This window comes from Phyllobates terribilis, unplaced genomic scaffold (genome assembly GCF_046119375.1).
Source record: "Phyllobates terribilis strain yellow unplaced genomic scaffold, ASM4611937v1 Scaffold_9__5_contigs__length_417890890, whole genome shotgun sequence".
Classification (NCBI taxonomy): domain Eukaryota; kingdom Metazoa; phylum Chordata; class Amphibia; order Anura; family Dendrobatidae; genus Phyllobates; species Phyllobates terribilis.
Genome location: NW_027362769.1, coordinates 287,178,554 through 287,193,017, shown reverse-complemented (window position 1 = coordinate 287,193,017; position 14,464 = coordinate 287,178,554). Strand labels below are relative to the sequence as shown.

The window sequence follows — 14,464 nt, the reverse complement described above, 5'->3', positions numbered from 1 at the left end:
AACACTAATCACTCTGCAGTGCAGTATAGAATAGATAGAATACGCCGTCCAACCTGCTGTCATGGTCCTATAGGGCCGCTTCCATATGAGGATTGGGCCCTGTAAAGCACTGGGGTGGAAATATGTGATTTTAGAAATCTCCTCTTGCTGGATGGGTTCCTCTCTATGTTATAGACTTTAACCTGTTCACGGCATGCGCCGTTTGTATGGAGCATGGCATGTCTCCCTCTTTGGCGCAGGCTCCGGCGACGAGCCTGCACCTTTCTGGGCACGTGACAGCTGATCTGATCAGCTGACATGTGCCCCTAACAGCCGCGGGTGGAATCACAATCCACCCACAGCTGTTAACATGTTAAAGGCCGCTGTCAAACTCTGTCAGTGCCATTTAATATGGCCGCGCCGGAAGCGAGTCACAAACCACGCCGATTGGAGCGCCCATTTCCATCATGTGATAAAGTGAATGGTGTCATTCAAAAGTACAACTTGTCCCTCAAAAAACAAGCCCTCGTATGGCTAAGTCGACGGATAAATAAAAAATGTATGGCTCTTGGAAGGAGAGGAAAATATCAAAAGTGCAAAAACGGAAAATAGCCATGTCAGGAAGGGGTTAACATTTATATTTCAAAAATCTGATCTGAATTATTTTAATCTAAAAAAACATTCCAAAGTGCAGCCCACTAAGAGCCTTGTTTCTGCCTCATTTCCTGTCTACTGCTTGTTGGGAAGTATAATCCATCCTCGGCTTCAGAGACCTGGAGGCAGATTACAGAGAGAGGGAGAAAGTCTTTGTCTTCCTGCTCTCCTGTCTGTCCCGCTACATACGGGTGTAACACAGAAGTGGGCGTTCAGTTCAGGACAGGAAGCTACTGGACACTGGGGGATGTAATGCACACTGGGAAGGGAGGGAAAGGCAGATTGTATGAGAAATCTCCCTCAATAAGAGCAGTATATCTCATCTAAACTGTGCTTGTAGATACTGTCTAATGATCATTAAGTGAAAATCAAACAATGTTACAAGGAAGAAATTCAGATAAAAAACTTTTTTTTATTATTGAAGGTGCTAAATAATACATACAAGCACATGTATGCTGTTATAGAAATGAAGCTTGTTCCTAAATGTTCATCAACATTTAAAATATTTCCTTGTAAATTGTACAGTAGCGTATAAAAATAACCAAATGTATTTTCTTGTGTATGGCAATGCATTAGTTGTCAAAGTAATAGTGTACTGTATAAGGTCTATGTTGTGATAATGACACCATTACACATGAAAGCAGGTCTCATCCTCACTAAACTGACATTCAAAGGTTTTTATAAAAGGTTTGGAAATGATACCGTTTTAGTGCTTGGTGGGATGATTACAATTCAATACTAAATCCAGATGATATGCAACATGGTTCAAGTCATACAAAAACAAGGTCCATGCTAAATATTAAAGTGCCGAACCTGACAAACCACAATCCTAACTCATTGTCTTTTGGTCCTAGCTATATAGTTCTTTAAAGGGGCAAGACACCTTGGATAGCTGTCGGACTCGTTTAGCCCACAGCTATTCCTCCCTAGCGTCCCCCCTCTTTCATACACATGCATGCGATTCAATAGGGAAAGAGCGTCAAAGGAGTTATCCGGGACATTTTTTATGGTGGAAATAAGAAGTAACAGGCATGTAAGCTGCTGACTATCTGAATGTTCTGCCAGCCACTGATTTCTGCTGGATTAGAGCGGTCACAGACCGCTCCTGACGGTGGTTTTGCGTCTTGTACTGATGTCACATCGACAGAGAAATTGCTTCTCTATCGCTCTGTTGACGGGGCATGACTGCCGATGCCGCGCTGCTTAACAGGCAGCACCCTGCTGCTTAACAGGCAGCACCCTGCTGCTCAATCAGCATGACGCGCAGTCATGTCCCGTCAACAGAGCTGCCCAATCTGCATGACGCCAGACAACAGAGCTGCCCGGAAGAGGAAGAACTGCTCTGTTGACATGAAGAGGCAGAGCCGTGAACGCTCTGAGCCAGTGCCGCCTAGAATAGGCAGATAGTTAGCAACGACCAGCCAGTTAGCTCTTAGGCTCATAGTAAAAAAATAAAATAGTCCCAGAAATATTCTTTAAAGGGAACCTGTCACCTGATTTGTGCAGCCGAAACAGTGGGCAGCATGAAATGTAACCTGGCTGCACGATTGAAGCCAGATATATCTTGTTCTGAAACACTCCAGTGTTTCAGAGAAAATACGCTTTAAAGATCTGACATGGGACCACAGTCGAAGACCTTTCTAGTTTGGTATTGCCCCATGGCTGGCTTCTTCTAGCATTGCTAGAGGGATTGACAGGTTTTTCACTATAGAAGAGATCAGTCAATCAGCTGGAGCAGCGCTGGGAATAGCCAGCTGGGTGTGGTGCCGGACCAATCTGGTCTCCAGTTATGGTCACTGGCTGGTCACTTTAAAGTATATTTTCTCCAAAGCACTGAAGCGTTGCAGGCTTTGGTTCATGCAGCCTACGGTTTGGGCAGCATGAATCGGGTATCAGGTTCCCTTTAAGCCTCTGCCCCCACTGTTTGGATATCCTTATACGCATTAAATGGTCGGCCGTTCCCACCGAAATCTATGTGTTCGGCCGTTATTCACCTAAGATTTCAGGTCACTCCTGCCCATCAGCTGTTTGAAGGTACTGGGGCGTTCCAGCAAGTGCCAAACCCGCTGCATTGTTTGCGAGGAACAACTCCATACATTTTGTAGCAACTCTGCCTGGTACTGTAGATCAGTCCCATTAACGTTAATGAGAGAAAACCGGCACAACTGCTACAAAATATATTTTAGAAAAATAAGTGGAGATAATCAGCACTCCTCTTGCTCATCTACCAAAGAAACAAAAGCAGTGGTTTGAAAACTCCTCCCTAGCGGATCTTTGTTTTTTCCCATGGCACTTCTCCTCCTGTTGGTAAATCTTATCAAACCCAGAATGACCCACGAACAAAACATTCGGTTATTTAGTGATAGTAGAAGTGGGGGGATCGGGTTAGCAAAGTCGGCTTCGTACTGCTCACAATATATTTTCACAGTAGGAGACCGGCTGCCCACCAGAAAATGGCATTCATTTACATCCGTACAATGTACAAAGCTTATGAAACATTCATCAGTAATGATATCTTACAATGAGATATGTGGACCCCAGATCCTTTCCATACTCCGAGAATAAAATGCCTCACAAACCTGCTAAATGAAGAGTACAGTGGGGTGAGAGATTCTCCTCCATTTTCCATACCAATTTTGAAAATAAACTAAAAATGTAGAATGTTTTATACTAATTCCAAAATATATGAAGTAAATAAAAGCATACGGTGCGTCATGAATGGACGGCAGACACAGTCCATATATCATTACAGCCTTAAAGCGGATCTCCAGTCTCATATGTCACGGAGAGCAATATTAGCACAAAAGCATAAATGAAGCACCAGATTTCCCCGACTTAGGTTTAGTTCCCACGATGAGTATTTTGTGAGTTTTTGACGATGAGAATTTTCACTGTGCCACAAAAAAATGCAGATTCTGACAGTTCCAGCAAAGTGGATGGGATTGATAGAAATCTGCTGCCATTGTGCAGTGGATGGGATTGATAGAAATCTGCTGCCATTGTGCAGTGGATGGGATTGATAGAAATCTGCTGCCATTGTGCAGTGGATGGGATTGATAGAAATCTGCTGCCATTGTGCAGTGGATGGGATTGATAGAAATCTGCTGCCATTGTGCAGTGGATGGGATTGATAGAAATCTGCTGCCATTGTGCAGTGGATGGGATTGATAGAAATCTGCTGCCATTGTGCAGTGGATGGGATTGATAGAAATCTGCTGCCATTGTGCAGTGGATGGGATTGATAGAAATCTGCTGCCATTGTGCAGTGGATGGGATTGATAGAAATCTGCTGCCATTGTGCAGTGGATGGGATTGATAGAAATCTGCTGCCATTGTGCAGTGGATGGGATTGATAGAAATCTGCTGCCATTGTGCTTCTTCGACACCACTGAGCTGCGCGCTTCAAATCTGCACATGTCAACTTCTCTTGCGGGTACGCTGCGTTTTACGTGCAGATTTACCCCACAGAATTATAGAAATGCACTAAAGTGAATGTGATCTGGACATCATTGTATCAATAATTTTTTGCCAAAGCTAAATTCCAGGATGTATCAAAACAAAGCATACCAAAAAGAGAGAAAAAGCCGCTAAAAACGCATATGGAAAAAATGCACAAAAAAATCCATTGAAAAAAACACAACTGACCCCATTTACATAATAGGTGCAGAAATGCTGTAGAAAATCTGCAGCATCACATACTCATCGTGGGAACGCAGCCTTATTGTCAATCTTTACTAGGCAGCAGATTATTGATAATTAACATGAAAGCAGTCTGTGCATCCACTCAACGCCCTGCCTGTCACCAGAGTCTAAGCGGGTGGTTTCAGATTGAGGGCTCGCTCACGCAACCGGAGATTGTCTCATCCGAGAGAATCGGGCCAATTATGCTAATGAAACCGATGAAACTATGATCTGAATCTCAGCTTAGTGTGATTTGATTCTCTTAGATGAGAGAAACAGAGCACACCATGAGGAGAGGATGGAGGACAAAGCTTCTCCATTGTCTCCATTCTGTGAGTCCGTGGAAATCGGACTGCACTCAGATGTCCACCGAGTGCAGTCTGATGTTTTCCATGCACCCATAGACTTGAATAGGTGAGTGGCATTTGATTTCAAAGTGAAATCGGAGTATGCTGTGAATTTTTTCACTGAAGGATTCTGTCAGTGAAACAAACTTGTCATCAGCACTGACTTATTGAATAACATGGGTCAGAGTGCTACCCTATAAAACATCAGATAGCACTCATCCGATATATACCCCTCGTGTGAGCGAGGCCTAAGCCTTTCCTTTATGAACAGTGGGGTTAAATCAGCAATTCTAGGTCATGATAGCCTTGTTTTTCTGTAGTTAGAACACGATTATGGCTGAAATAAAATACCAGACCTAATCTTAAGTAGTCGCCTCCTTTATCAGAACAGGCTAAGAAACCAAAAGTGGCATTATTGCTTGCTGCGAGCCATAACAGGGCAGCTTCCCATAGCTAGGCTTCGCCTCGTTGCTTTGGCCAAACATGACAGTATTTCACTTACAATATTTTGAAATCATTTCAGGAGATTTCGGAGAACAGTCAATGGAGTAAACCGCACCAAATTTATTGCAAATGGTGCCTCTCCGGCTATACCAAAGGCTGGGAATGAAATGTACACCGGCTGTGAGCGAATGAAGATTTGCCCTATAATGTGCAGTTTTCCATTCTTATTAATGGACAATCAGAATGTAGCTAGCTATGGCCCCTCTGTGTTAACCGGCCCACTCTTCATGCCACCTTTATAACCGGACATTAAGAAAAAAAGTCACCCGTTTTAGTGCAGACATGCCATGTGCCAAAATGTGGGACTCTTTCATGCTACAAAATTACAGAAAATCAAAAATTCCCCATTATGTTTTATTCTCGACCTGAAGATCTGGATTAAGGCTACAATAATACTACGTCACAGATTCCTGCTTTCTTATGTAATCTCGAGTGTTATAATAATTTAATAACAATTACAAATAATGGTCATACCAATCAATATATTAAAAGACATAAAGGACAGCATCGCGCATAGATGCAAAGAATAAATAAAAAAATTTACAATACATTTCATTATTGATAGTGCTGGCATGTGAGTGTATAAGTTAAAAACAGTATTAACAGACATAGGTGTAGAAAGCAATAACATCTATGGGAACTTTTCCAAGAACTATACATTGATCTACAGAATGTGCAGGCCTTTTTTTTTGCAAGTGTAAAATCAGGTAAATCTGATAATTTCACTAAAAGAGTTTGTAGATATAAACATGCATAGGTTTTGACACATAGTAAGTTAGTCTGTCCCTTAAAGACGGAGCTGGGCTAGTATAACAAAAATAGGATGCGTACCATGCAAGCACCTAAACATTTCCTGTAGAAACTGGAATGCATTATATAAGTGTACGTTACGTCTCATGTCCAGTGATTCCAGTGTGCAGGACTAGAAGGACATTACTAATTTACACTGTAATCACATTATTCCTGATGCCATTTTCTTTCCTGTAAATTAGTCTTGGTCATTGACGTCTTCTTCTGGTAGATTCTTGATACATCTCTGGTAATGTCCATATAAGTTCATGGATTTAACCTATTTAATGAGCTCCTTGTTATAAAATGACAGTCATTTCAATGTTTAGGGCAACTCTGAACATCTATAGGACTACTCAAGGCCGAACGTACTGGTTTCTTCAACAGCTGTTAAAAGTTTCTCGTACAGCATAGAAAAAGAAGGATACGGCGGAAGATCAAGGCGATTAAAACAGGTATGAGCTCTGCGAAAACAAAAACAAATATATATATATAACCTTTATTGCTGTGATATGATATACAAGTTTTTCTGGCTGTATCGGTCAACCACATCTGGAATGATTTCAGTGGCCTCCAGCAAAATAAAGAATGCTGGAGGCCGTGACTCAGGATCAGCTGAAGTAAAGCAATGTATGCAAGTCACGCAGAGCATGGAAAAGGGATTGAAACATTTCTGGAATAATGTTAAATATAAAGCCGTAGAAAAATATATGCAAATATATGTTATCTACAGGTGAATATACAGTCTAGGTCAAAATTATGGCCACAACTGTTCATGCAATGGTTTTCCTTGTTCTTATTGAAAATGTGCAAATTGTAGATTCAGACTGAAAACAGCAAAGCCACAAAAATAAACCTTTTAATGAATATCGCAGCAAGAGACTTCTTTCCAGCAGAACAGCCAATTTTTAAACGCGTTTTTATTCTGTTTTGGTAAAAACCACAAAAGGGACACATATGGAAACCAGGAGAAAAGAATGGGCGTAAAACAAACAATAATATGTAATAAACTTTAGATTTCTCCAAATTCCCCTTTTATTCTGATGACGGCTTCATACCCCTTTGGCATTTTCTCAAACAGCTTCATCAGGTAGTCACCTGGAATTGTTTGACAACAGTCTTGAAGAAGTTCCCACAGGTGCTGAGCACTTGTTGGTTGCTTTGTCTTAACTCTTCAGTCCAACTCATCCCACACAATCTCAACTGGGTTGAGATTGGGCAATTGTGAAGACCATATCATCTGATGCAGCTCCCACCCTGATGCAGCTCCATGATTGTCCTCCCTCTTGGCCACATAGCCCTTACATAGACTAGATTTGTGTTTTGGGTGATTGGCCTGTGGTAACACAACAGATGGTCACACTAAGCGCAAACCAGATGGGATGTAATGTCATTGCAGAACACTGTGGTAGCAACTGATAGGTGCAACTAGAAGTGTACTAAAATCTCATGTTTTGACTCCTCAGACTGTAGTACAGATTTCAACAGATCTAGTGTCAAGTCCTTGTGTTGAGTGGCCCAAACAAGTCTTTTCTTCTTGTCTGTTGTCCTACGTAATTGCTTTTTTGTGAAATTTGATCATAAATGCCTGCTTCTTGCAGTCTCCTCTGGGCAGCTGATGTTGAGCGGTGTCTGCTACTTGATCGCTGCGAATCATTTATGAGGGTTGTTATCAGAGTTGCTGTCAATTTGATGTTTTTGAGGCCGTTAACTGATGAACTTATCTTCTGCTGTAGAGGTAATTTCTTGGCTTCCTTTCATGGGGTGGTCCTCCTGAAAGCCAGTTTCATTATAGTGGTTGCTGGTTTTCATGATTGTATTTGAGGTTACCTTCAAGGTTCTAGCGATTTTCTAGATTATCTGACCTTCATGTCTAAAGGTAATGATGGACAGTAATTTCTCTTTGCTTAGTGGAGTTATTTTTGCCTTATTCTGGATTAGAATAATTCTGGAATAGGGCTCAGAATTGATTGCATGGAACCATGTACCAACACTACCTCTGCAAAACACACCTAATGGTTGCAAACACTTTCTGAAGGCGGGTGTTTCCACAAAGGAGTTCTTGATTAGGCATAACTGTTCAGTGAAAGCCATTCATAGTGACTACCTGATTAAGCTGCTTGAGAATGCCAAAGGATGTGTAAAGATGTCATCACAGTAAAAGTGGGATACTTTGATGAATCTAAGGTTTAAGAAATGTTCTGTTTTGCTTCATATATGTTTCTTTATTCCTTATTTCCATATGTGTACCTTTGTAGTTTTGCTTACTTCAGTGTTAATCTACAATGTGCACATCCTTGCAAGAACAAGAAAAACATTTGAATGAACAGATGTGTCCAAACATTCGATTGTTACAGTATATAAGCTATATATAACGTGTCCAGTACTGTTGAGCGAGTAAGTATCATTAACTCTTTCGGCGAGCTCGGCGTTTCATTCACTGTCGCCGCGCCTGCAAATGTCACGGCTGTTAGACAGCTGTGACGCATGCAGAGATTGCTTGTCGAACAGTTAATGATTAGTGTTGAGCGAGTATGTTCTGTCCGAGTATGCTCTATTAACCCTTTCACTGAGTATGCTCGGGCCGAGCTCCGAGTATTTACAGCTGCTCGGTGATATGGTTGAATCGCTCCCGTGTGCATGATTTGCAACTGTTTGACAGCTTTATTACATGGGAGGAATGTGTAAGAAATAGACATTCCTCACATGTAATAAAGCTGTCAAACAGTTGCAAATCATGCACACGGGAGCGATTCAACCATATCACCGAGCAGCTATAAATACTCGGAGCTCGGCCCGAGCATACTCGGACAGAACATACTCGCTCAACACTATAATAATGATACATGCTTGCTCAACACTAGTCTCCAGTGCATAAAAGCATTTTTTACTTAACCAACACAAGTTTACTGTGTACATAAATATACAAAATTTTCAAACAATTGTTATAAAGAGTAACAAAACTTTTTTTATTTAATTGTCCTCCAGACATTAATTTTTGTAATATACTTCATTACATCATTTTCTTCATTCTCTCCCATATCCTGTGCAGCAGTGAGGTTTCAATTCCCAGCTTATGCTCCTTTGAAGCTCTTTTCAACTGCTGCTGGACAAGATCCATACAATACATTCAAATAAACAGAGTATGAGAAAGAAAAGCACGGAGAGTGAAAGTCTTGTAGACATACTAACTATTGTTTTCAGATCTTGCTGAGCAGCAGCTGAAAGGAGTTTCTAAAGGAGCCTGAACAGGGCACTGCAACTGCACCACACTATAGAGGAGGAATCAAAATAATGCAAGTATAATATTAAAGAATGAAACATTTACAAAGCCTGGAAGATAATTAATTGAAAAAAAGTTTAGTAATTTAATTTTTAAGGTAAAATTCACTAGTGCAAAAACTAATAGATAGCAAGGTGCACACAACTTTAACCACTTTCTGACATCCACCGGGCACGTACAGTGAATGTTGTGTGCACATGTATGGAGGGGACTCAACAGCAATCACAGCTGTGCAATCACTTTGATGTCGCTGCCCCAATTTCTGATTGCCTACAACAACTTAGCTCCTATCGAAATTAATAGGAACCGATTTACAGTATCAGAGAATGGCCACTACCAGGGCCGGCTCCAGGTTTTTGTGGGCCCCGGGCAAAAGAGTCTCAATGGGCCCTTTTAACACATACCACGATTCATGATGCACAAATGCGGCAGAGAAATATAGTTATACAACACACGGCCCAGCCTGTCCCCTCATCCTTCCCAAATGCAGACATGCACACGCACATAGTACACAGACATACACATGCACAGTACGCAGACATGTGACACGCCCCTGGGCCTGTGTCGCGCTGCGCTGCGCATGCGGGAGCTTACCCGGAGCCGGATCTGTGGAGGGTTGTAGTCTCGTGGCGGTGACCCGGTCCGTGCCCAGGGAGTCAAACTAGACGGCAGTCCATTAGTAGTAAATGGTTGATGACTACGCCACCCGTTGAGTGCAGCCAGGGGGCTGCTGCTGCAGGGCAGGCCGCTGAGGCCGATGGTGGGATTGTGCAGCGTGATAGTATAACCCCCAACGGGAGGGGTATGGCCTCAGGGCAGCCGACGTGGATGATGGGGGTAGCAGGAACCACTCAGAGACGGTACGGTGTAGTTCAGGGTCTTTACTGGTAACAACAAAAGACCCTCCCGGAGTACTTGCTAGCGGATGGGGCCTGGTCAGTCCTTGAGCAGATGGGATCTCCCCTGGCCAGGCGTAGTTGTAGGCCTCCCAAACTGACTGTACTCTTCTGGCTACCTTGCTAGAGGCGGGTATAAGTAGCCCACGTCCCTGAGTGTACCGTGTGGTGCTCACCCGTATGGCCGGTGACTCGGGGCCTTCTAATGGCTTCCGCTCCACGATGGCGGTGCTGGTCCCACGCGTGTGACCGTGCCTTCGGGCTTCTGGGCCAGAGGACCTGAAATCCCCTGCCTGACGGATTCTGCTGCTGGGCAGGAATTAGTTCCCACAGCCTCGGACTCCGGGTCCGGTAAAAAGTCTTCTTAGTCAGGGCGAACTCTGCAGCTGCCAGCCCCTGACTCCTTGTAACTGCTGTTTCTTCCTATGCTGTCTCTACTTCTTCTCTTCTTCTACTCACTCACCCTGCCTCAGCCCCAGGTTTATATAGGGGAAGTTCTTCCCCTCCCAAGACTGGGCAGGAGGTGTGGCATGCACAGGATCCCTGACTAAAGGACCTCCCACCTGCTCTCAGACATAACATTACGTTACTGTGGCAACCAGACCCCTGGGGTGTCACATTCCCCCCTAGTAAAATTTAGTACTCCGGGACTAAACACATTTAGAAAACATAACAAGGCAAAACATTAATAATACAATAAGAAAACACATAAAGATGGTTACGGCGTGTCCGCAACCGGGTGCAGTCTCTGAAGAAAGCAAGGTGTCCATTTCACCAACACAGGGAGACGTAACCAGGTAGGGGTCTGTTCTACCCCGAGTCCTTGACAGTCTTTAGTCCATCCTGGGTTACGCTCCAACTATATACAAGGATTCCCGGTAAATCCACCAAGGATTCCTAAAAACAACTAGAAATACAAAATTACACACAAGCAACTATAGACAGGTAAACATTATAAAATAGCTTAAACATTTAGATCCTCCAACGTGCGGGTAACTGGCCTCTAGTGGCCCTAGTGGACCTACGGAGCTGACTGTCTGGCCCTGAACTACAGGGTGTAGGAGCTGTCAAGGGTAAACTGGGCAGCTGTCTACCGGCTCTTTGTCTCACTAGGGGTACGGCAGGCTCACTATAAGCAGAGGGTTGATTCTCCTGTTCTACTTGTGTGGAGTCTTCTGCCTCCTGGACCGGCTGTTCTTCCAGCTCTACCCGTTGCTCCGTAGGTTCTTGGGATGATGGTTGGAGGAAGGTGAGTACGGGTACCACAACTGCACCATTGACTTGAGTCCAAGACCGAGGGAAGTCCCCGAGCACGGTACTAACCATATCTTCCCTTTCTCCCACGGGTCGATGGTCTTCTTGTTCCTCTTCAGGGTTCCTCAGTTGTTCGGGACACTTCTTCAGGTGGTCCCGGGATACAATGGCTGTGGTTTCCCCTCCGTCTTTACTGATGGTACAGACCTTCGGGTTCTCGTGGCTTGAGGGCAGTACGGTGTACGGGTCCTTCTCCCACTGGTCATCCAACTTGTGGAGCCGTCTTTTCCTCTTCAAGACCTGCTCTCCGGGTACCAGGGGAACAGCGGGAGCATACTGGTTGTAAGTCTTCTCTTGTCTTTCCCTAGCCTGACAGAGACTTCGCTCCACGCTCTCCTGTACTCTCCGGTACTGCTGCTGCCTCTCTGTGTCCCAGTCTGTTTCTGGTGAAGTGTCCTCAGGTGTCAGGACTCCCATTTCCAGGTCAACAGGTAACTTACCAGGTCTCGCCCTCATTAGGTAAGCCGGGGTACAGTTGGTGGAACCTACCGGGATGTGGTTGTATAGGTCCACCAGATCGGGCAACTTCTCAGGCCACAGACTGCGTTCTTCCAGGGGCAATGTTTTTAGAAGATCCATTACCACCTGGTTCATTTTTTCACAAAGTCCATTAGTTTGCGGATGGTAGGGTGTCGTCCTTATCTTCCGGCAGCCATACAGATTGCAGAATTCCTGGAAGACCTCCGCTTCAAAGGCAGGTCCCTGGTCCGTCAGCACTTGGTCCGGGTACCCGTGTGGACGGCAGAAGTGCTGCTGGAAGGCCCTAGCTGCTGTTTGAGCCGTTAAGTCCTTGACGGGGACGACAACCAAGAACCGGGAGTAATGATCCACGATGGTTAACGCGTAGACGTAGCCACTTCTGCTTGGGGTCAGTTTTACATGATCCAAGGCTACCAGTTCCAACGGTTGCCGGGTGACGATGGACTGCAGGGGAGTCTTCTGGCTGGCCCGGTCCTTCCTTCTCAGATTGCACGGGCCACAGTCTCTGCACCACTTCTCGATGGTTCCCCTCATGCCTACCCAGTGGAACCGCTCGCGCAGCAGGAACTCCAGCTTTTTCCACCCGAAGTGTCCAGCTCCGTCGTGGTATGCCTCCATCACCATGGCTGCGTCTCTTCGGGGCACCACTACTTGCCAGAGTAGTTCATGCGTCCGGGAGTTGACCATTCTGCGGCACAACTTCCCCTTGTAAAGGAATAGTCGACTCTTCTCCGCCCATAGTTGTTTGGCTTCCTCCGGAGCGTCTGGTTCAAGGCGAGCCTCCGGCCGAGTCAGCATCTCCTTCACCAGTCGGACGGCAGGGTCGCTGTCTTGCGTTTCCGCCCAGTTGTAGTGGGGTAAGGGGTTCAACGTAGCAGCCTGCTTACCCCTTACCCGGTGGGAATACTGGATAGTCCCATGACGGTGGAACGCAGGGAGTTCAACTTCTTCCAGTCCCTCCGGATCTTCTCCTTCGTCCGGCAGGTTGGGCATCCTGGACAGGGCGTCCGCGTTAGTATTGGAGCGTCCTGCCCGGTATTTGATTGTGAACTCGTAGTTGGACAGACGGGCCATCCACCTCTGCTCCAGGGCACCGAGTCTTGCCGTGTCCAGGTGTGTCAACGGGTTGTTATCCGTGTATACGGTGAACCGGGAAGAAGCGAGGTAATGCCTAAAGCGCTCGGTGACTGCCCATACCACGGCCAGGAACTCTAGCTTAAATGAGCTGTAATTTTCGGGGTTCCTTTCGGTGGGTCGCAGTTTTCGGCTGGCATAGGAGATTACTCGTTCTCTCCCCTGCTGAATCTGGGACAGTACGGCTCCTAGCCCGATGTTACTGGCGTCGGTGTAGAGGATGAAGGGCTGGCTATAGTCCGGGTACGCCAAGATTTCATCCCCCGTGAGGGCCATCTTCAGCTGGCGGAAGGACTCTTCTTCTAGCTTTTCCCATTTGAAGGGCGGCTTCTGGTTCTTGGCCTTCCGGGACTGGCCTATCAGGAGGTCCTGCATAGGTGCTGCCTTTTTGGTGAAACCGGGAATAAACCTTCGGTAGTAGCCTACCAACCCTAGGAACTGCCGCACTTCTTTTACGCTGGAGGGGCTTGGCCATCCCTTAATTGCGGTGATCTTATCGGGGTCGGGAGCCACTCCGTCAGCGCTCACCACGTGTCCCAGGTATTGCACCTTTGGTTTCAGGAGGTGACACTTGGAGGGTTTCACCTTTAGGCCGTAACTCGCCAGAGCTTCGAACACCTCCGCCAGGTGTTTCAGGTGGTCCTCATAAGTTTTGGAGTATACGATGACATCGTCCAGGTACAACAGGACCGTCTCGAAGTTTCTGTGGCCCAGACAGCACTCCATTAATCGTTGGAAGGTTCCTGGGGCGTTGCAGAGTCCGAACGGCATGCAGGTGAACTCGCTAAGTCCCATCGGGGTGGTGAATGCGGTCTTCTCCCGGTCCGCCTCTGCTACAGGAACCTGCCAGTACCCGCTAGTGAGATCCAAGGTAGAGAAGAAGTTAGCAGATCTTAAAGCAGCCAATGACTCCTCTATCCTTGGTAAGGGGTACGCATCCTTGTGTGTGATACGGTTGATTTTCCGGTAATCTACACACATCCTCATGGTGTTGTCTTTCTTTTTGACTAAAACTAGTGGGGCTGCCCAGGGGCTACAGCTATCCCGGATTACCCCAGCCTCCTTCATGTCTCTAAGCATCCCCTTGGCGTGTTGGTAATGTGCAGGGGGTACGGGTCGATACCTCTCTTTTATGGGAGGATGATCTCCCGTGGGGATGCGGTGTTCTACCCCCTTGACTCGCCCGAAGTCTAACGGGTGTTTACTAAACACTCTCTCATACTCTTGAACCACCCGATAGACTCCTTGTTTCTGATGTGAGGGAGTGGAGTCAGTACCCAGATGTAGTTGCTGACACCAGTCCTCCATGTCTTTCTTAGAGCCGTTACCTTCCTCCGGGTGAGATGGAGGCAAGGGTTCCACAGATTGTATAGAATTTTGATTAGTGGTATATAATTTGGCTA

At 45.6% G+C, this 14,464-nt stretch overlaps 1 protein-coding gene across 3 annotated transcripts in view; it reads right to left on the bottom strand.

Moving 5' to 3' along the window:
• Window positions 1-1,025: 1,025 nt before the first annotated feature.
• The window catches only part of HECW2 (HECT, C2 and WW domain containing E3 ubiquitin protein ligase 2), a 324,205-nt gene continuing 310,766 nt past the window's right edge, over window positions 1,026-14,464 (bottom strand). For all 3 annotated transcript variants that reach the window (XM_073647864.1, XM_073647866.1, XM_073647865.1), the window contains one exon: window positions 1,026-6,418. In XM_073647864.1, the coding sequence (XP_073503965.1) occupies window positions 6,307-6,418 (112 nt within the window). In that variant the 3' untranslated portion in view covers window positions 1,026-6,306. The remainder of the gene's footprint in view (window positions 6,419-14,464) is intronic.